Raw genomic sequence first — 20,642 nt, 5'->3', positions numbered from 1 at the left:
AAAATGGCATTTCTTCAATCAAAATTACTGAACTATACCTCTCCCTATTCTGTGCTTTCATTCAACAAATATTCATTGGGTCCCAGCAGTACATTAAGCACTATTTAGGAACTGTGAACATAGGCAAAAGACAAAACAAATTCTACGCGAATGAAACTATGTTTAAGAAAGCAAATAAATAATTTTAGATATGCATAAGTCCTATGGAGAAAATGATGCAGGGAGTTGGCATGCAGTCTCTATCACAGACTGTAAGGACAGTGCTTCTCAAATTTTAGTGTGCATGAGAATCATCTGGGGATGTTGTTAAAATGCAGATTCAAATTCAGTAAGTCTTGGGTGGCGCATGAAATTCTGTCTTTCCAACAAATTCCCAGGTGATGCCATGCTGCTATGAATGGGCAGAAAAAGCCTGACTGAACTAGTGACTTTTCAGTGAAGATGTGAATGTGGAGTGTGCATCAAGAGCCATCCAAGTCAAAATCTAGGAAAAGAAAATTCCTAGATGGAGAGAAAGGAGCTTTTGCAAAGGTTCCATGGAGGGAGAAGTCTTGGTTATCTGAGAAAAAGTGATATGGAATAGCAGCCCATCTTCTTCCCTGAAACACAGGGGTTCTACAAACACAGAACAAGCTAGAAAGCATTTGACTCCCTGTTATACCAGTCACAGCCTATTCTCCACCAACAAATGTAAGAATTCATTCCCAGGCCCAGGTGCACCTTTGCATCAGTTTTCTTTATCTTACCGAATATATTTTTGCAAAAAAATCCTCTTCTCTCATAACATTCACTGCAGCTCTGATTTCTTTTTAACCTTTGGTTACTTTTTTTTTTATCTTGTCTGTTTTACTTAGCATTGTAAGCATGTCCAATGTAATTAACTATTCTGAACCATGACTTTATATGGATGTATCAAGCTATATTTAGAAATTCCTGGATTTATATAGTTTCCACTGTTTAAATTCCTTTTGGGAGACGTATTTCAAACAAGACTATGATAAATTTTATTGTATATAAACCTAAGCCGTATCTCTGATTAACTCTTTAGATTTAAAAAATATAATAACTGGATTTTGGTAAATAAAATGTAATTACCCTCTAGAAAAATTGTTCAAATTTTTACATTTATATTATCGGTGAATAGTCCTCATTTCCACTCCATTTATCCCCCATATTAACTGGCTAGTGTAATCATTTTAACTTTTTAATGACATACAATTTACATACAATAAAATTCACACTTTTAAAGTGTATAATTCAGTGTTTTTTAAACATATATTCAAAATATTGTACGTATGATTTGGTTAATTCATTAAATTTATTGTGTTTAAGCTCTCATTTCATTTTTCTTGTTGTTTCTCAGAGATTTTCTATGTAGTTTGTATCATTTACAATTAATAAATGCATATTTTAAAATTAATTTTAATTCATATTTATCTTTCCGGACCTATTGCATTGGCTGGATCCATGTTTTTCTCAATTATTGCTAATACTATTTTTCTGTATAATGTAGTTTAGGGGTATTTGTTTTCAAGTCAAATGTGTCTGGGTTAAATATACCACTTCTTAAATGTGTAGCATGGAGCAAATTGCTTATGATTGTTGAGTTTCAGCTTCTCTATTTGGTAAAAGTGGGAAGCATTAATAAATTTATTGAAGGATATAAAAAATAAAATGCTTAGCAAAGTGCTTAATGTGTGGTAGATATTGATTCATTTTTCATTGACTTTCTAAAGATCAATGCTGCTCAGGAAATAAAATCAGGTAAAGATGATCCACGATAAAATGCTTGTGCTAATATTAAATTATGCTCATATAAATACTGTTGTCATTGAAAGTTTTTTGTAGAAATCCTTGAGCTAGACTTTTTTTGACACAGATAGTTATTTTATTATGCTGCCGACCTATAACCAGGATCCCATTTATGCCAGCCCAGAAACATAGCTATTTGTGTCATTATAAACCTCCAAAGAATCTGCATTCTCCCTTGGATAACTCACAGATGTGCCTCCCAGCGCTTATAGCCATAAATTCTTAATCTCTAAATTAAATACCTCCTACTGTATCTTTGCACGTTTCTCTTTCGTTTTGTAATCTTTCATAATATGCAACTATTGAATTTGTTTTTGTTAGAGGAAAAGTGTTAGACACCACTAATCATGTCTAAATTCTTTAGATATACCTCATTTATTACATTCAAAATAGTGAGAGTGTCCTGAACAATTGTGTGTAGGTGCAGGACTTATATAGGGGGCAAAAGAGGTACCACAAAGCCTTAAAATTAATTTCCCCATTAGGAAAAGATGCCAGCAGGTAGTCAACTGATCAAAAGAAATGGTTTTAGCTTTTTATGATGCAGGCACAATGAGCTCATTATTTTTTATACATAACTGAATACAAACGTTTTATTGAAGAGCTTAATAAAAACTTTGAGAAAACATTTGATAATTTTAGAATTTGCAAACATTTTGCAGGTCCGAATGTATTTGAAATGGAGGGAATAAATAATTCAACAGAAAGTTTTAGTGTTTTCTAAATGTTGAAAACGGTTTTTCTTTGTTAGACTGACCATCAGTAGTGATATGGAATGATGATTCAGAGACAGGTTGAGTGAAATGTCTATTCTTGTCCCAAGTCAAGGCAGTCACTGAAAAAATTGCTTCAGGCCATAACTTTGGCATGCCATGGGTTAAGTAAAGGTCAACTCTAAGAGAAAAATAAAAATCAGTTAATCTTTTGGTGTTAAAGGGGCAAAATAGTTATCATTTTAGATGCTTTTAGTGCTCTTATAAATTCAAGGATTTTGAATTTCTTTTTCCCTCAACTGAGAATTTTCAGGCCGGTGGTGTCCACAATGTATACGAGTGCCTTGGGGCATTTTGAAAGGAAAGAGAAGGAAATTTACCATATTTTAGAGCAATGTTCTTGCCTATACAGAATCTTGCATGATACTTAATAACTCAGTGATGTGGCTGGCCCACAGGGCTGAGAATGCTTTTTACATTTAATTTAATTGGTAGCTATTTGGACCATAGGTATCTAGAGAACTAGGTTCTAATCCCATCTTTGGCACACTGTTTATTTCTGTAAAAGAGATCAAAATACAGATTTGTAATTACTTTTCAGTATTTCTTCTAACTTATTCGTCTTTGTTAGGGAAAGGGTTAAAGATTTTGGAAGCAGTTTATCAGTCAATAACAGTTCGAGAACTCCACATCCCTGTTTTAATTTTGGCTCCATCACATTCTTTAGATAGGATAAGAGGGGTTCCTGCTTGACACGGTCATTGAAATAATTGCCTATGATGATACCATCACATGGTAAGAGCTCATTAAAATCAACTTGTATTTGGGTTATTATTATTCCTATTCTGTATCTTCTGCTAAGAAAGTATTGTAAGCAGCAAAAATCACAGAGAGGTCTGTCCTATTGTCTGGTTAATTCTGACACTTACTAACAGCTGTGTAATAAATGCCATCAGCTGCTAGGTGGTGAAATGTATGGATGGTATAGACACTGGGGACATTTTGGTCATTAATTGGAGACTTTCTTGGATTCTGTGTGTAATTCAGGTAATTCTCCAACAAAGCAATCTTATTTAGTCAAGCAGATTAAATGAGAAGTAGGTAGGCGACCTCTTAATAGTTCCCAGGACAAATCAGACTCAATAGGTTTCCGCCATAATTAATTTATTTGTGGGTCCAACAGAGTGGTTTATTTTTGTTGGATTCTTTCAAGGATGGCAAATGCTCCACATTAATGAGAGGAATCCTCTTTTTCTGTTTATTTTTTGGTTAAAAGATGTTATTACATTTGTTTGCATAGATTGAAAGAAAAAACAACTATTATGAAATAAAATCCTTTTCTTTCCTTTCGAGAAAAGTCTCTTTCATCAGAATATAAAATTGAGTGATTTTCCCATTAAGAACTGATTCTTTACTGTAGAAAAAGTCTTCCTGTGACTAGTGATAAGTGACTGCGAAAATAAAGCTTATTGCAGATTATGCCAGACAAACTAGAGAACCTGATTGAAAGAATCAGTAGACCCTTCAATGAGAATCAGCCAGAAATTCTGTACATTTTGGGGACATGTGCTCTTATTTGCTCATTCATAGAATAGTAGATTCTATTATTTTTTAGAGTTGTAAGGGGCCTTACAGGCACTGTGCACTGAAGATGGTCAGTAAATGTTTGCTGAATAAATGCGTGAATGTATTTTAATATTCCTCTCATTGTTGAAATCCTTTCTCTATTTTATATACTACAGAGAGTCATTTAGCTTGTGCTTGAACATTTCAACTTACTGAAAGCTTACAAAACTCTGGGGCAGCCTTTTTCATTGGTGTAACACTCTAATTATTAGATATTTCCTTTTTTCTTGAGCCAGATTTTATCACCATGTAATTTCCACCCTTAGGTTTTAGTTTGGTTTTATGGGGGAACATTAAAATAAATCTACTTCTCCTTCACATGAAAGTTCATCACATATTTCAAGACAGCTATCATGTCCCCCATATACTTCTTTTCTTCTCCAAGCTAAACTACCATTTTTAAGATGATAGTGTTTCTAGTTCCCTAACCATTTTTATTCTTCTTTTCCATTTTTTTGGTCGATGTCTCTTACATAGTTATTTTACTATCTACCATGTAATGAGTAAATTTTGAGCCAAGAACTGTGATAAACACTTTATATACATTATTTGATTTAAATACTCACACCAACCATGTAAAATATGTTCTTTCTAGTGAAAATACTGTGTCAAGGTCACCTAGTTAAGAGGCATGATTTGGATTCATATCAGCTCTAAGTAACCACAAAGCCATGTACAAGTAACTTATCCTTTCTGTACTTCAGCTTTCTCATCAGAAAAATGGGGAATTATAATTATGCCTATGCCTTAGGGCTGTAGAGAGTAATAATGAACTAATATTTGTTAAGCACTTATAAAAACATCCGGCATATAAAAAGCACTCTAAGTGTCTGTGAAGCAAGCAAGCTGGTTTATGCTTTCACTCTATACTATATTCTCTCCCTATAATGTTTCTTTTTAAAGTGGATGTGGTATGCTGAATAATGAACCCCCAGATATGTCCATGTCCTAATCCCCGGAACTTGTGGATGTTACTATACATGGCAAAAGAAACTTGCATATGTGATTAAGTTAAGGATGTTGAGGTGGGGAGATTTTTATGGGGTTATCTTTGGTGAACCCAAAGCAATCACACAGTCCTTATAAGAGGGATGCAGACGTCAGAGTAAAAGAGAAGGACATCTTACCATGGAACCAGAGGTTGGAGTGACACACTTCAAAGATGGAGGAAGGGGCCACAAGCCAAAGAATATAGGCAGCTTCTAGAATCTGAAAAAAGCAGGAAAGTGGATTATCCCATAAAGCCTCCTAAAAAAGCCAGCTCTATCCTGCTGACATCTTGACTTTAGGTTAGGGAAACTACTTTCAAACTTCTCTACTACAGAAGTATAAGAGCAAAAAATGTATGTTGTTTGAAGCCACGAAGTTTTTGGTAAATTTTTTTAAAAGCAGCCACAGGAAACGAGTGTAGTTTGTATCCAAAACTGTCTGAAACCATGTATTAGAAATAACTGAGGTCTAAAGAGCCTGAATTACTTCTGTGATGAGTATTATAGGCTCCGTGTTCCTAGTCAATATATAGAAAAATACATCTTAACATCCAGAAGGTTCCACATTACATGTGATACCTCTAACAGCTTTTAAAAAGGGAAGGTTAATTAACAAAGGACCACACTACTGACATTAGATCTACCTTACTTTTCTTGGCTGTCCCTCATGCTCATGACAGTCAATGTGTGGGGAGATTTTTCTCTTCTGATGTCTTTGTCTTCATTCTCTGTCAAATGTCCTCTCTCCCCATTACTGGGGGGTGGCGGGGAGGGGGGTTTCCTTTGGTTCTTTGAGAGTGAGATGTTTCAATGTCCCTTCCTAGCTGATGTCTTTCTTTGATTCCTTCACATTTCTGTCATCCTTCTTTGCATGCTTCAGTCTCAACCGAGGGAGCCTCTGATAATTTTTTACCGCTCTTGCATTTCTCGGATGCTGCTTTTGTGAAGCGTCAGTTGTTTCTAGGTGGCAGAAGAAAGGTCTTTCACCAAGAGATCTTCTTCCTCAGATTCGCATGCCGTGGGGACCTACGTCTCTTCATCTTCTGGAAGTGTAGGATGGGAGTGTGCAGAAACTCTCTATCTCCCTTGGAACTTCACCCCCACAGCATCCAGATGCCCTCAGCATCCAGAACATCTCTCAAATGTACAGAGGAGAATTGCTGCTTTTAGAAAAACAATCCCCCTTACGCTTGCCCTTTGCAAATTGTCATGGGCTTACGTACATCTACTGATTTATCCTAAATTCTCACCTTTGTTGTTTATTTTGTTTTATTTTTGTTTTAGAGGTCTCACAAAACACTGTTTAGATGCATTCACTGAAGCTTTGATCAACTGAAATCTCCAAATCTATTTCCTGTGAGTTAATGATGAGCCTGGATATTTTCTACCTGATATCCATTTAAATTTTGAGCCCAAATGAAATATTGTGTGTTTTTCGCTGAAGTGGGTTTGGCCCATCATTCTAGCTTATCATACTAATAATAATAACAGTAACTTACTGAGTATCTACTATGTGTGAAGCACTGTTTGAAGTTTAAAGTATCAAATTACTATTAATAATGGTTACTAAATTATATTGTTAGGATAATAAATTTACTAAGATAACAAGAGTTTTCTTTTTAAATGTGTTACTTTTATTTTTCCCAACTTACTTTTTTCTCCCTTATTTGGATAGCATCCATTCTATGTACTTCTCTAAGTCCTGTAAATATGTTGAACAACTAATGATGAACGAAAGGTTCTGTGTCCATCATTAACATTATTACTTCAGGTGACTTTCCAAAACTTGTGTCCGTTTGTCTATAAAGGGCCTTAAATGATAGAAATCTGAGACCTGAGAGTTATTTTCAGTATATCCATAAGTGAACATTTTGGGAAAGATTAAGTTTATGTTGAATTATTAATCAGCTGTCTTTGGGAATGGCAATTTTAGCAACTTTGAACCTAACTAATAATTGAGCTCACACAGATTTATTTTATCAGTGAGCGCATTATAAGAATCTTAGTAAAAAGCTTTGCTGAAATTAATATTTACTTATGCTTTATTATAATCCTCCTGACAATCACCTGGCGAAGATATATCACCGACTCCTTTTTATAGGATGGTGTACTCATTTCCTAGGGCTATCATAACAAATGACCACAAACTGGGTGACTTAAGACAAGAGAAATTTATTCTTTCACAGTTCTGGAGGCCAGAATTCTCAAATCAAGTTGTCAGCAGGAGTGTTCCTTCTTGAGAGCTTAGAGGGAGAATTCCAAGCTTGCCTCCTAGCACAACTCTAATCTCTGCTTTCTTCATCACTTGGGATTCTTTTCTTTCTCTGTCCATGTTCTCTGTGTCTCTTCCCCTCTTCCTGTAACACCAGTTATATTGAATTAAGGGCTCACCCTACTCTAATATAACTTCATCTTAATGTGTACCTTAATTACATTTGCAAAGACCCTTATTTCCAAATAAGTTCATATTTACAGGTACTAGGAGTTAGTACTTATTGTGGCAGTGGGGGAGATATAGTTTAACTGGCAGAAATAGGGAAAAGGAAAAATCATTAAAGTAAGAGGAAGCACACATTCAGAATATGAACCAAAGACTTTTGTCTTCATGCAGTACTCTCTTGAGTCCAGCTCCCTATCTCCTAGTGAATTCCACTTTATTTTTCATGAATTCATAGACCAGCTGTTTAATAATCAATCTGCTTTAGAATTTCATGACACCTAAAAATCAAGCTCACTAGCTCTTGGTTTCTAAAATCTATCTTTTCCTATTTTAATAAGTTTTTCTTATCATTAACTTTGGTTCCTCAAATACTTTTCTTGTTTCCAAGCTCACATAATTACTCTGGGCCTAGACATTTTAATTTCTTTAGATTGGTTTGCTGATCCCTTATTACCTACATTCCTCTATTGGGCTTCAATTTTGTTTTAATGGTTGTTTTATATATTCTAGTTTAAAGCATAATTTAGAGCCGTGTGGTTCTTTTTTTCTATACATATATCCATTGCTCCTGGGCTACAGTTTGTCATAGAAAACATTAGTCTCTTTCTAGAAACATCTTCCCTTTCCAGTTCCTCTACTGTCTTCCATTAGGAGGTTGACAATTCAATATTGGGTACCAGTTGTCATGTGTACAGCTATAATCAGTTAGCCAAACAACCAATTAATAATTTTGGAGTTTGTATTATGTGCCAGAGGCTGTACTAGTTCTAATGATATAAGAAATAACATACAATGAATTTTACCCTGAGGAGCTTATATTCTAGTTGAAGGGAGGGGATAGTAAACAGGAAATTAGTGTGTGCTAATTGCTATGAAAATGTTTGAACAAAGGTGTTGCCTGTATACAAGTGGAACATCTTACCTTACTTTGAAATAATTGTTAGTACCATACTTTTGTAATCAGTTATTTGCTCTCAAGTAGTGTTCCCTTATTATTCCAGATATTGTCTATCTGCCTTTTGGAGACACATGCTCCTATTGTATGTCCTGTTGTGTATAAGATGCAACGTATCACATTGAACATCCAATGTATGTTTTTGCCTTATAATAATGTACAACGTATGAATCAAATAAGAACAGTATTATTAAAGTTAAAAAACAGTAACTTCTCTCTTTTTTTTTTCTTTTCAGAGTCCTATCAATGATTTAGTTCCCTAGAGAAAATCAGAAAGTAAAAGGTATGCAGTTTTCATACAAAGTGTTGCATAGACTTGTCTCAGCAAGACCACAAATTTATTCAATCAAGTACCATCATTTACCAGGGTGTGGTATGATATCTTATAAACACTAAAACCAGAGTTTATCTAACAGAGTTATTTAAAAATATAACTTACAGCATTAATTCTAAATTCCTTGGGGGTTGGGTCTGTTTATTCCAGTTACTTCACATTAGTGTTATTATATAATGTCTTACCTAATATGGGAGTTTTTAGGGCCCAGAAAGAAAATGATATTTTCCCAGAAACTCTGAATGAGAATTTGGGTGGCTATTAGCAAGACATTTAGGTCCCCCAACAGCTTCCTTGTTTTACTTTCAGTCCCTTTTAAGAGGTTACTTCCAGGACAGCACTGTTCTTCAGTCTGCCATAGCTCAAGCCAGAAATTGAGTGTGGGAAATGCGGTATCCATTGTGGTCTGTTTTTCTGTGTGACAGTTGTTCCTATTTTGTGTTTGTTTCTCATTTAATGAGGATACAACTTTCATCCGGGGAGATGTATGGGTCACTTGTTAGTGCACTTAAATACACTAAGGCACTCCACCAGCTGGAAATTGTGACTTGTAGTTGAATTATTTTTGCACAGTGAATGGTTTTCCTTTTGACATATTTTAATATACTTGCACACTGAGAGCAAGAGTGGGTGAACAGAAAACAGACTGTTTTATTAACCCAGCAGTCACCTTTGAGGTTTGTTCATGTCCACTTTTTTTCTTGCCTTTGTACATAATCCCAAGAGACTGGTACCTGGCTTTGCTCAGAATAACAAAGTCAGGCACAAATCTCCAAACACAATTGTTAGCTGAATGCCAACTGTTTCTTCTCATCTTTTTTTTTTTTTTAACTTGAACATTAAGAATTACCTCTTTATGGATGAACCATAACCATTAAATAATGAGTTTGTTTTCTATTTCAAATACCTCCCTTATCATTTACTAAATTTATTTTATAGTATGTAGTCTCAGGTGATAAAATATTTTGTATGTGTTTTACAGTGCTCCTTTTTTTCCAAATCCACTAATAGTGAGAAGAAAAGAAGAGAAATATGTTACAAGCTTTAACTGGACTTCAATTTCAGCTGAAAGAACAATTAGGAGAAAAGGAGAGAAGACTTCAAATCAGCCAGGAAATCAGTGCCCATAGAACAGAGTTCCACATGCAGTTTTCATACAAACCAGTGTTGCATAGACTTGTCCCAGCAAGACCACAAATTTATTCAAGTCAATTACCATCCTTTACCAGGGTATGTATCTGTATACATATACAGCCGTAATTTCTAAGTAAGTATAGTAACTACCTCTGAAAATCTGTCCGTTTTAATTGTACTAAAAAAATTGAAGGAAAAATATAAGAATAAAAACTCAGGGCTTCCTCCCAATTTCCAGTAAGTGGCTACAATTTACATTAACTGACCCATTTAACAGCATGGAAATATTCAGCATGGAAATATTAATGCAACAAAGAACCCAAAGTACATACTTTTCCCTTTCCTGTTATTATCATTATCATCTACATCATTGTCATGATACTACTACTACTTGATATTTTGGAGCACTTTATACTTTACAAAGAAGTTTTATATCATCTCATTTTGCTATTTGAATCAATCATTGTAGTATGCCATAATGAAGATTATTAATAGAGAGAAAAATTTTAAAAACACTCCAAGACTTTTAAAGCACAGAGAAGTGGTGTAGTGTGTAGGAAGGACTGTTTTTGTTTATTATTATACTTTAGGTTCTAGGGTACATGTGCACAATGTGCAGGTTTGTTACATATGTATACATGTGCCATGTTGGTGCGCTGCACCCATTAACTTGTCATTTACATTAGGTATATCTCCTAATGCTATCCCTCCCCCTTCCCCCAACCCCATGACAAGCCCTGATGTGTGATGTTCCCCTTCCTGTGTCCAAGTGTTCTCATTGTTCAGTTCCCACCTATGAGTGAGAACGTGCGGTGTTTGGTTTTTTGTCCTTGCAATAGTTTGCTGAGAATGATGGTTTCCAGCTTCATCCATGTCCCTACAAAGGACATACTATGCATCTTTTTTTATGGCTGCATAGTATTCCATGGTGGATATGTGCCACATTTTCTTAATCCGGTCTATCATTGATGGACATTTGGGTTGGTTCCGAGTCTTTGCTATTGTGAATGGTGCCGCAATAAACATACGTGTGCATGTGTCTTTATAGCAGCATGATTTATAATCCTTTGGGTATATACCCAGTAATGGGATGGCTGGGCCAAATGGTATTTCTAGTTCTAGATCCTTGAGGAATTGCCACATTGTCTTCCACAATGGTTGAACTAGTTTACAGTCCCACCAACAGTGTAAAAGTGTTCCTATTTCTCCACATCCTCTCCAGCACCTGTTGCTTCCTGACTTTTTAATGATGGCCATTCTAACTGGTGTGAGATGGTATCTCATTGTGGTTTTGATTTGCATTTCTCTGATGGCCAGTGATGATGAGCATTTTTTGATGTGTCTGTTGGCTGCATAGATGTCTTCTTTTGAGAAGTGTCTGTTCATATCCTTCACCCACTTTTTGATGGGGTTGTTTGTTTTTTTCTTGTAAATTTGTTTGAGTTCTTTGTAGATTCTGGATATTAGCGCTTTGTCAGATGAGTAGATTGCAAAATTTTTCTCCCATTCTGTAGGTTGCCTGTTTACTCTGATGGTAGTTTCTTTTGCTGTGCAGAAGCTCTTTAGTTTAATTAGATCCCATTTGTCAATTTTGGCTTTTGTTGCCATTGCTTTTGATGTTTTAGACATGAAGTCCTTGCCCATGCCTATCTCCTGAATGGTATTGCCTAGGTTTTCTTCTAGGGTTTTTATGGTTTTAGGTCTAACATTTAAGTCTTTAATCCATCTTGAATTAATTTTTGTATAAGGTGTAAGGAAGGGATCCAGTTTCAGCTTTCTCCATATGGCTAGCCAGTTTTCCCAGCACCATTTATTAAATAGGGAATCCTTTCCCCATTTCTTGTTTTTGTCAGGTTTGGGAAGGACTGTTTTTTAAAGTTAGAATTCTGAGTCTGCATTGTTGGCTGTCTGATAGTGGGCTTTATAAAGCATTGCTTTGTTGACTTATTCAATGTGAAAGATAATAGTTATGCCAAAAACTGCTTATGAAGTTTGACTGAAGATTACGTTTTGTAGAGGGTCTATCACAGTGTGTGTAGGTAGAAAATGCATTGAGATGGAATTTTTGTACTGGGGTAGGAGGTTATTGTAGGTAACTTTGAAAGCAAACACTATGAGGATATATTCCTATAGTTGGTGACTTATTCAAGGTAGCACATCTAGTAAGTGGCAGAAGCAAGATTGGAATTCAAGTCTCATGCTCTCAGTGTACATCTAAAATCTAGTCTAATTTTAATACTATATTTTGAGCACCTGCTTTTGACCAAGTTATTGAGCTACATTTTAAAGGTACAGATATGAAAAAAGAGGCCTTGCTAGGAGGGTTTTATAGTGTGGAATGGGAAATAAATAAATTCGATGAAAGAAAAGCTGTGCACCATTGGTGTGGTGTATAGTATCGTACATGGTTTTGGTGATGTCAAGGAAGGCTTTGTTACTGTGGAGACATTTGAATTCGGCCTACAAGTATTGCCAGCTCCATTTTCAGGAAGTAGCTACATCAATAATACTTGCTTTATTTTTCATATTACAATTTTTCTTAAAAATAAGACTATTTCATTGACCTTGAGTAAACTTTCAATAACAATGCTTATTTATTGTAAGTTGAGCTTTAAAATACCTTTGCGTCTTAAAATAATCAGAATGTTCTGTTTATAATTATTTCTAACTTCATTACATTTTTCTATTTAGTGCTTGCAGTTTTTATTTTTCCTCAAAAATATTTAAGCCAGTAGAGTTTTAATGAAAAGTTGTAGAAGATTCTGAGTTCTATAATCTTTGTTTTCTTTGAGTCCTCCTCATCATTATCCTCACAGCCTCATGATAAAACAATATATTTTTAGCACTTGGTAAGCAATTGCTATGGGACAAGCATCATGCTAATCACTTTACATATAGTATTCTAATTCTTCAGTAATCTAGTTCAGTAGCTGGAAGCCCCATTTGCAGATTTTGAACTAAGGCTCAGAGATTTTAAGAAATGATCTCAAAATTGCATGACTAGCACCAACATTACTGTTCTCTGACTATGACCTAGTGGTTCTTATTTGTCTGCTTTGTTGGGTTTCACTACTTTCTCACTAGCTTTATTATTGAAAACGCTGATGATTCCCGGTAAGAGTAACCCAGTATGAAGTAGATGAAATCACAGAGAGAATTTGTTGGCTGCTATTTCCAGGAAAGAGAGCTGATATCAGGGATGACTAGAGCCAGAACTTCAAATATCACTAGGAACAGCTCTAGGTCTCATCTGTGCTCTCTGCATATTGTCTTTGTTCTCAGACCAGCTCCTCCTTGCAGCAAACAGTATAGGCTTCAGTCCCTCCAGGCTCACATCTTCACAGCTTGCCATCAAGGAAAATAAGTATTTAATGTTATTCAGCTCCAGTGTGAACTATTCTAGGGAACATTTGCTGGCTCGCATGTCTAGCCCTTGGCCTGGTCATTAGGACCAAGATGGTAAGTGCTATGCTTAGTTTTTTTAGAAGTCAGGTGTTCGCTTTGATGGCTGTAGGGAGAGAGGGAGGGGATGGTCTGTTATTAGAATTGGGAGGCAAAAGGGGTTGTACAGACATGGCCTCCAAGTAATTGCATAAGCCAGGCAGTTATCTCAATTTGTGGCTATAACACAGGTCATTATGATGCCTCTGCTCTTATTATCTTAGTTAAGTCTTCACCATTTAACACCCTAGGTGATTAGTTCTCTTAAATCGCATCTGTAGGATGGAGAGCTTTGGATTCATATTGTCCATTAAGGTAAAAACTCTGTCAAGTTTATTTTGAACAGTTAAAGTTGGTTCGACCCAAATATAGTCTCTAAATCTTAAACATTTAAAAAATCTAAGGTAGGAAATTCTGTTTCTGATGGGGAACAGGATCAGCCTATGCAATTAAAAGAAAAATTAACGTGTGTTGAACAGACTTCAGACTCTGCAAAAGTGATATGTAAACAGACACCCTGGGTGCATTTGGTCAACCTTGCTTTTGGCTAGCATGTGCCAACATTTCAGAGCTCGCTCAAAACTACGTGATTACATTTCTTGCCTCAAAAAGCTGAGATTTTTTTTGTCTGCCGTGACTTTATGAAGGTACTGCCCACTTTGAAACTGTCTGAAGTCAGCCAGGCACGGTGGCTCATGCCTGTAATCCCAGAACTTTGGGAGGCTGAGGCGGGTGGACATAAAGACTTGAGGTCAGGCATTGGAGACCAGTCTGGCCAAAAATCCTGTCTCTACTAAAAAAAAAAAATACAAAAATTAGCTGGGCGTAGTGGCATGTGCCTGTAGTCCCAGCTACTCAGGAGGCTGAGGCAGGAGAATTGCTTGAACCTGGGAGGTGGAGGTTGCAGTGAGCCAAGATTGTGCCACTGCACTCCAGCTTGGGTGACAGCAAAACTCTGTTTCAAAAAACAAACAAACAAACAAACAAAAAACAAAAAACTGAAGTCATCAGTCAGCTGACACTTTAAGTGTTGAGGCACATTACTGGAAAGATTCTAAGCCTTAGAGACTTACACTGTGATAAGTGTCTTTTAAATGCTGTGAAACTTCTTCATGAGACCTTGTAATGTGTTTCAACAAGTATTTATTAATTTATTTTAAAGAGTAAAATGAGACAGTTTTTAGAGTATTTAAAATAAGAGATATTCTTTAATCAGTAGGAAACTGTTTCTTTCTAAGCAACGTCATATGTCAGCCCTGTGTTGAATGTGAATAGAGATACTCTATGTGGGAAGCTCTATGTTCTTGGAATGCTGACTTTAATTTTGTTGATAAAGGTAGAGAGGTAGAAATTCTACCTTTTCTACAAAAGAAAGAAAAGAAATTCTTTCTTTTCTACAACGTCTTGAATTCCCCACCACTCTATCAACACGTACATCTTACTCGGGAATGGAAGGTGGAAAGAGATGGGGAAAAGGAGCTTGCTAATTGGGGAGAGGATATTAGGATGAAAATTTAACTTCCCAGTTAAATGTCTCAAAGCCTTTTTGTGTAAAGTGGTGACTTTAAGGTTAAATCTGTCTCTTTTTGGCAAACACTCAGACTTTCATGGATGTGAGGCAAAGCTTTCATGTGCTTATGTCCTCTGACCTGGATGGCTACCTCCGAGATGCTTCTTTCTCTGACTGCCACTGGCCTTCCTGCTGGCTTGCGCTGCTGAGTCTGTGGCTAACAAGGTTCATAGCATGTTTTCCTAGCAGCATCAACATCAGCGGTCAATGCCAACGGATCTGGAGTCTCACCCACAGAGCCCAGGCTAGACTATTTTGGTTGCTGCCCCTCATCCACTGGGGGCCTGCAGGGATATTTAGGTCAACACTAAGGTGCTTCTCCTGTGTATGTTTCTTTTTTCTGTTGGACTGCATTGAATTTGAAGAGGCACCTAGGTAGAGGCAGTTGCATACTTGGATTTGTAGCTCAGAGAAAGGCTATTAACTGGAGAAAAATATTTGTAGGTTATTAACATTTACTTTTATTAAAGCAGTGGTAGTGGATACATTGGGGTTTCTGTCCTTTTGCAAACTCTCTACCGCATATGTACTAGTGGTTTTGTGCCAGAATAGGGGATCAGGACTCTCATGTCTGCCTCCTGGTTTTTCTTTCTCCTCTTTCTATAATTTTTTTTGGAGAAAACATATGATTTCTTGGTCTTCTAGAAACTTCTTACATCTTCCTTTTTCCAGCATTGGCATTCATCCTTCCTTTTCTCTGGGGCCATAGGGCTGGAGGGCTGCAGGGAATGGAGGTCGGATTCAAAATATAAAAAATACCAAGAGATGTATATAGAGGATATTAATCCTGACACAGAGGTAAAACTTATGGAACACGAGAAGGCAGTGAAAAAATATTCAATCACAGCCTCAGTAGCTAAGTCTTCGATGTTTAGATCTCATTTTCTAGTTGTGCTTTGGGTGTTTTAAATTTGTTAAATAACCTGTAGGATTTGATCATCTCCTCCAGATATAAATCTCATTTACATTTACGCTGAACACCCTTTTGAAGTCATCTATTTCAAAGACCTCTTAAAACTTTAGCTTTTTTTTTTTTTGTGAAATACAGGCTTAAAAAATTATGTCAAGTGGACTGTATATTATACTTTACATACTTCAAAGTCCCTCTGCCTATAGAGGGACTTTAAAAGGGATAGAAATTAGAGAAACTGCAAAGCTGAAAAAGTAAAAACAACTGTGCATTATCTGTAAAAATGTTTTTCAAATAAGAATGAAAACATTTTCCCCCAGAGTTCCCTTTTGTTATAAATGTAAGGAATGCATGGTTCGGACTTGAGCAAATGTATCTAGCACTCTCTGATAATGAGTAATGGATGAACTGAAATGGTAGCCATGCTTATGCTAATTTTATAAGCATTTTGATCAACACCATAATCAAGAAACTTAGAGAAGTCACATAATGCCCATTGTGTTGTCTGAATAACATATATTATACGCCTGAGACTCAGCATCTAATACCCTGTGAAATAGCTTGATAGCCCAAGAGCTTACTAATGGAGGAAAATGCCTCACTGAAGCCGAGGGAAATTAGAGTGGGAGTCACCTGTTCTCTTAGAGTCCTCAAGTAGAAGGCAGTCTGGCACTGTGGTTCTTATTAATCAATACCTTCATTTCTGGGTCTGTCTTGATTTTAGGTAATAAAGCAGAGAGAATCAGACAACCTTCGGATAATAAATTGCAGGATCTGGAGAAGTTAGAATATTAATGTTCACCCTTTTCTTCACTATTATTGACCTGCAATTTTAGTATAATTTCCTTTTACTTATCTTGAAACATAGAAAATTGGTCACCTTTAACTTCATAATCTTCCTCTGTAAATGTAAAGACTGTTGTCCATTTTCAAATTTTTCTTGTATGTCTCCTCTTCTGAAGGCTTTTAGGAGTTTATTTTAACTAGTAGCGACCTCTTTAAATTTCCTATAGTTATTTGAAAATGCATCATGGCATTGATTAAAAAATACTTCTTTAGATTTTTAAAATAATATATACTCAACAAACAACTTTGTTTTGCTAATTTTCAGTGGCAAACTGCTCTCCTCATTTTCAATTATCTTTTAAATATGCGTGTCCGGAGACATAGATACTAATTATTTCTAGTAGCTGCCACCGAATGAATAACGGTGTCTCTACGTGTTAACTGACCCTGTGGCTGAAATTTCAGATATAGATAATTGACAAAAACAGAAATAGTATAATTTCTATTCCACATTACATTTTAATATTAATATTTAACTATAGAAACTAAGAGATTCAGTGCAAGATATAAGGAAATGTCATGTCTTGGTTATTTGTTAATTATTATTTTTGCTCACTAGATTGAACAGCTACCCATCCTTCCTGCTGTCCTTTCAGGTTTCTAGAGTTTAGGTTCAAGTCATTGTCTTTCACAACTTTTTTGAGACCTGTCCATTCTGACTGCTCTGAATCCTGTGTAAGCAGCAGCTTTGGCAGAATCACTTTTCATCTTCTACTACACTTACCAGAGAGAAAACGAACTTTCCACTTTCTGGTGTCTTGGTTGGCTCTGAGTGATCACAGCTTCCCTGCTTTTGTCTTTGTGGAGACCTATTCCCATTTCCTGCTCTGCTTCCCCGGGGCTCCAAGTGTTCCCTCAGGCTTTCCTTTGCTTGTCTCACTTCTGGCCTCTCCCTGAAAATGTTCTGCCAGTTTCAGGTAATCGTTATTACCATGCCTGTCTTATTTTCTACACAACCTTTAAAAGTCTCTGAAAATAGCACACTATTATCTCACCCTGCCTATCTTATTGATAGATGCAGCTCCAGAACTAGAGCACAGTAGGTGCTTACCAAATATTTGGTTTTCCTTAAAACTGTTTCTGGATTTCTTTGCTTTTGACTTTTCATACTATCACAGGCAAAATTATCCACTAACACTGCTTCGATAAATGTAAATGCTAACAACCTACAAATATTTGTCTCATTTATAGCCCTCCTCTGAGCTACACATTCAAGTATCCATCCTCTTCTACATAGATGCCACTTCAAATTCAATATTTAGACCCAAACTAAATGAATAAGCTAGTTTCTCTGAATGCTGCCACAAGTGTAAATGAAATGAAAAACTTGCTTATTCTTAGGTGTTGTGTACTTCATAACTGGAATACTTATCCATGCACTTAGTCAAGCCTTAAAATTGGGGTCATCCTTTCATTCTGTCTCCTTCATTCTTGTTATTGCCAAATCCTGTTGAATCTGCCTTGTAAATAGTTCTCAAATCTATCCTCCTTCCTTTATTGTTGCTGCTACCACCCTAATCAAGGTCATCATTATTTGTCATCATTATTTCTGTATTCTTACAATATTCCACATTGGTGTCCTTGGGTCCAATCTCGTTCCTATCCAATCTTTCTCTACCACATATCCTCAGAGATCAGTCATCATCTAAATGTGACTATGATACCCTTTTTCCAAACAAACACACCAACGAAAGCTCTTCAGTGGCTTCTCATTCTCTTTCAGAAAAAGTCCAATTCCTAAGTGAGCTGAAATGGGGTGGTGTATCCTTAACCCTCCCACCGACCTATTTTGCTTTGAGTGCTGGGAAGAGTAAATAAATCACATGGTTGATCCTTAGGCAATTTCTCCCGCATTATACTTTTCTAAGCTAGACTATAGTTAGAAGCCAGATAGAAAAATTTGAGGTTATATTTTCCATGAGAAACTTGTATCCTGTTTTTCTATATTAATAATTAAGGGTTGATTATTAAACTTTGAAAACAGAGGAACATGTGATAGGACTAATATCTTATGATAAAAATTAAAGAATTTCTCCAGTGTTCCTGAAGATTAAAAGACTATAGAAAAGGATACTAGTAAGCAATGGTTAGAGTTTTCTGTAAGAGTCATCTTTGAATCAGCTCCAACATATGAACAAATGTTCAGTTGAATCACAGTTTTCAGACATTACTGAATGGCAAACTTATTTTTGTCTAGAAAACTTTCAGTTATTACTTGCATCCCATTTCAGACATAAAAATGTATCAATAATGCCGTCAAGCATTTTCTAATTTTGAGATATAACTTAATGCCTTTTAATAATTTACAATACATTCATTATTGCCCCCCTGCCCCAACTCCCCCCAAGGTCTTTTCTGCAATCAACGTATCTTAAAAGTGAAAATTTCTTTGCTGGTTCTTGTGAGCAAAAACACCCCTATTCTTTCTCCAACTAATTATTTAAAGAGCCAGTCAGGTTTACTATTGGGGCAAGTAGTTTGAATATTTTTAAAACTTTAATCCACAGATTGTGTAAAGTGTAAAAGTAACATATATGTTAAACTTATTTAAAGTTGTTACTTTCTGATTCTACCTTCATCTTCTTTTCTTCCATTACAGTAGGAGCATATTGCAATTCCCTTCTCTTTCTTCACTGTTATTAACTTTTCCCCTTTTATCAGAAAAAGGATCTTGCTTTCTTTGATTCTCTTATTGATATTTTAAAAGGACTTTTTTTCCTCTCTTGCTGTCTCTCTCAGGCAAGTCCCATCTCAATTGTCCTTTGTCATTCATTGTCAGTCTTTGTGTCCATCCTCTTATCCCAGCCTAGTTTTTTCCTTTTTCTTTTTTTTGGGGGGGGCATGAAAGTGGGGGACATTGGTGTTGGGAGTCTCATATCAGTGTCAGGGCTTAAGCAAAATGCAATCATTTTCAAATGTGAATTGAAGTTTATACCAAAAAGGCAATGTTTCTTTGTTTCAATAAATTGGAGCCTCCTGCAACTCATTCTTATTTAAAGAAATTTTAAAATAGAACTTCTAAATAACTAATAGCTGGAAAATCCTGGTTTGGGGCTTTAGTCACTAAAGATAAGAAAAAAAAAAACATTTGCTTCCGTCCTCCCATCTGGCTTTTACACATGCATTTCAGGCTCAGTATGCTCTTTCTCTTTCTTTTATCTATGCCCATCTGCTTGTATGGTGTGTTCTCACCCTAACATATTTTCAGACCCTTGCCATAGGGCAGAAGTGCCAAGCAATTATTTGTTGAGATAGATAGCCCACATAATACTGTAAATGACATCTGTTCTGTAGAAAATCCCTCCCTTGTGGCAGCCGTGTCATATTGGCAGCTCATAGGAATATTGGAATTGACATAGAGGGACAATTGAATGTTTCATCTTATCCTGAATTCTCACTCAGAATGCATCCAATACCAGATGCTCTAGAGAACCAAGTAACCCCCTGTCTCTTTCTCTTGTTCGCTCTACACCTATGGTAATTGGCAATACTACACTATGGGGAAAATTTCTTCCTGACCCCAGCTGGTAACCAAATTATGCCCTAAAGCATGAAGATTGGCATACTTTAAAGTTTGTTGCAGTTAAGATGCTGAAAAATGGGATGTTTTTCATATTAATGTGCTTACTAGATTGTTTGACCTAAATAATAGCTTGAATAGTAAATTTCACAAATTACTCTTAATAACATGATTTGGCAAAATTACAATGACAGATGAACATTTTAAACTTTTAAGAGTGCTGATCTCCATGTTTGGCAATTGGATCTTCTCTTTTAGACTATTTTCAAATAGATGATAAGAAAAAGAGACCACAGTCTATAATGGTTTAAGGCTTGGTTCTTTGTATAAAGGTATATTTAGTAAAATATAT

General features: G+C 36.0%; 1 protein-coding gene across 4 annotated transcripts in view; it reads left to right on the top strand.

Moving 5' to 3' along the window:
* Positions 1-20,642, top strand: part of TFEC (transcription factor EC) — a 235,737-nt gene that overhangs the window by 49,926 nt on the left and 165,169 nt on the right. For all 4 annotated transcript variants that reach the window (XM_016958062.4, XM_016958064.4, XM_016958061.4 and 1 more), the window contains exons 2-3: positions 8,772-8,818; positions 9,881-10,099. In XM_016958062.4, the coding sequence (XP_016813551.4) occupies positions 9,902-10,099 (198 nt within the window). In that variant the 5' untranslated portion in view covers positions 8,772-8,818; positions 9,881-9,901. The remainder of the gene's footprint in view (positions 1-8,771; positions 8,819-9,880; positions 10,100-20,642) is intronic.

The sequence above is a fragment of the Pan troglodytes genome, chromosome 6, assembly GCF_028858775.2.
Source record: "Pan troglodytes isolate AG18354 chromosome 6, NHGRI_mPanTro3-v2.0_pri, whole genome shotgun sequence".
Classification (NCBI taxonomy): Eukaryota; Metazoa; Chordata; class Mammalia; order Primates; family Hominidae; genus Pan; species Pan troglodytes.
Note: the sequence above shows the minus strand (reverse complement) of the source record. Positions and strands in the feature narration are given on the sequence as shown.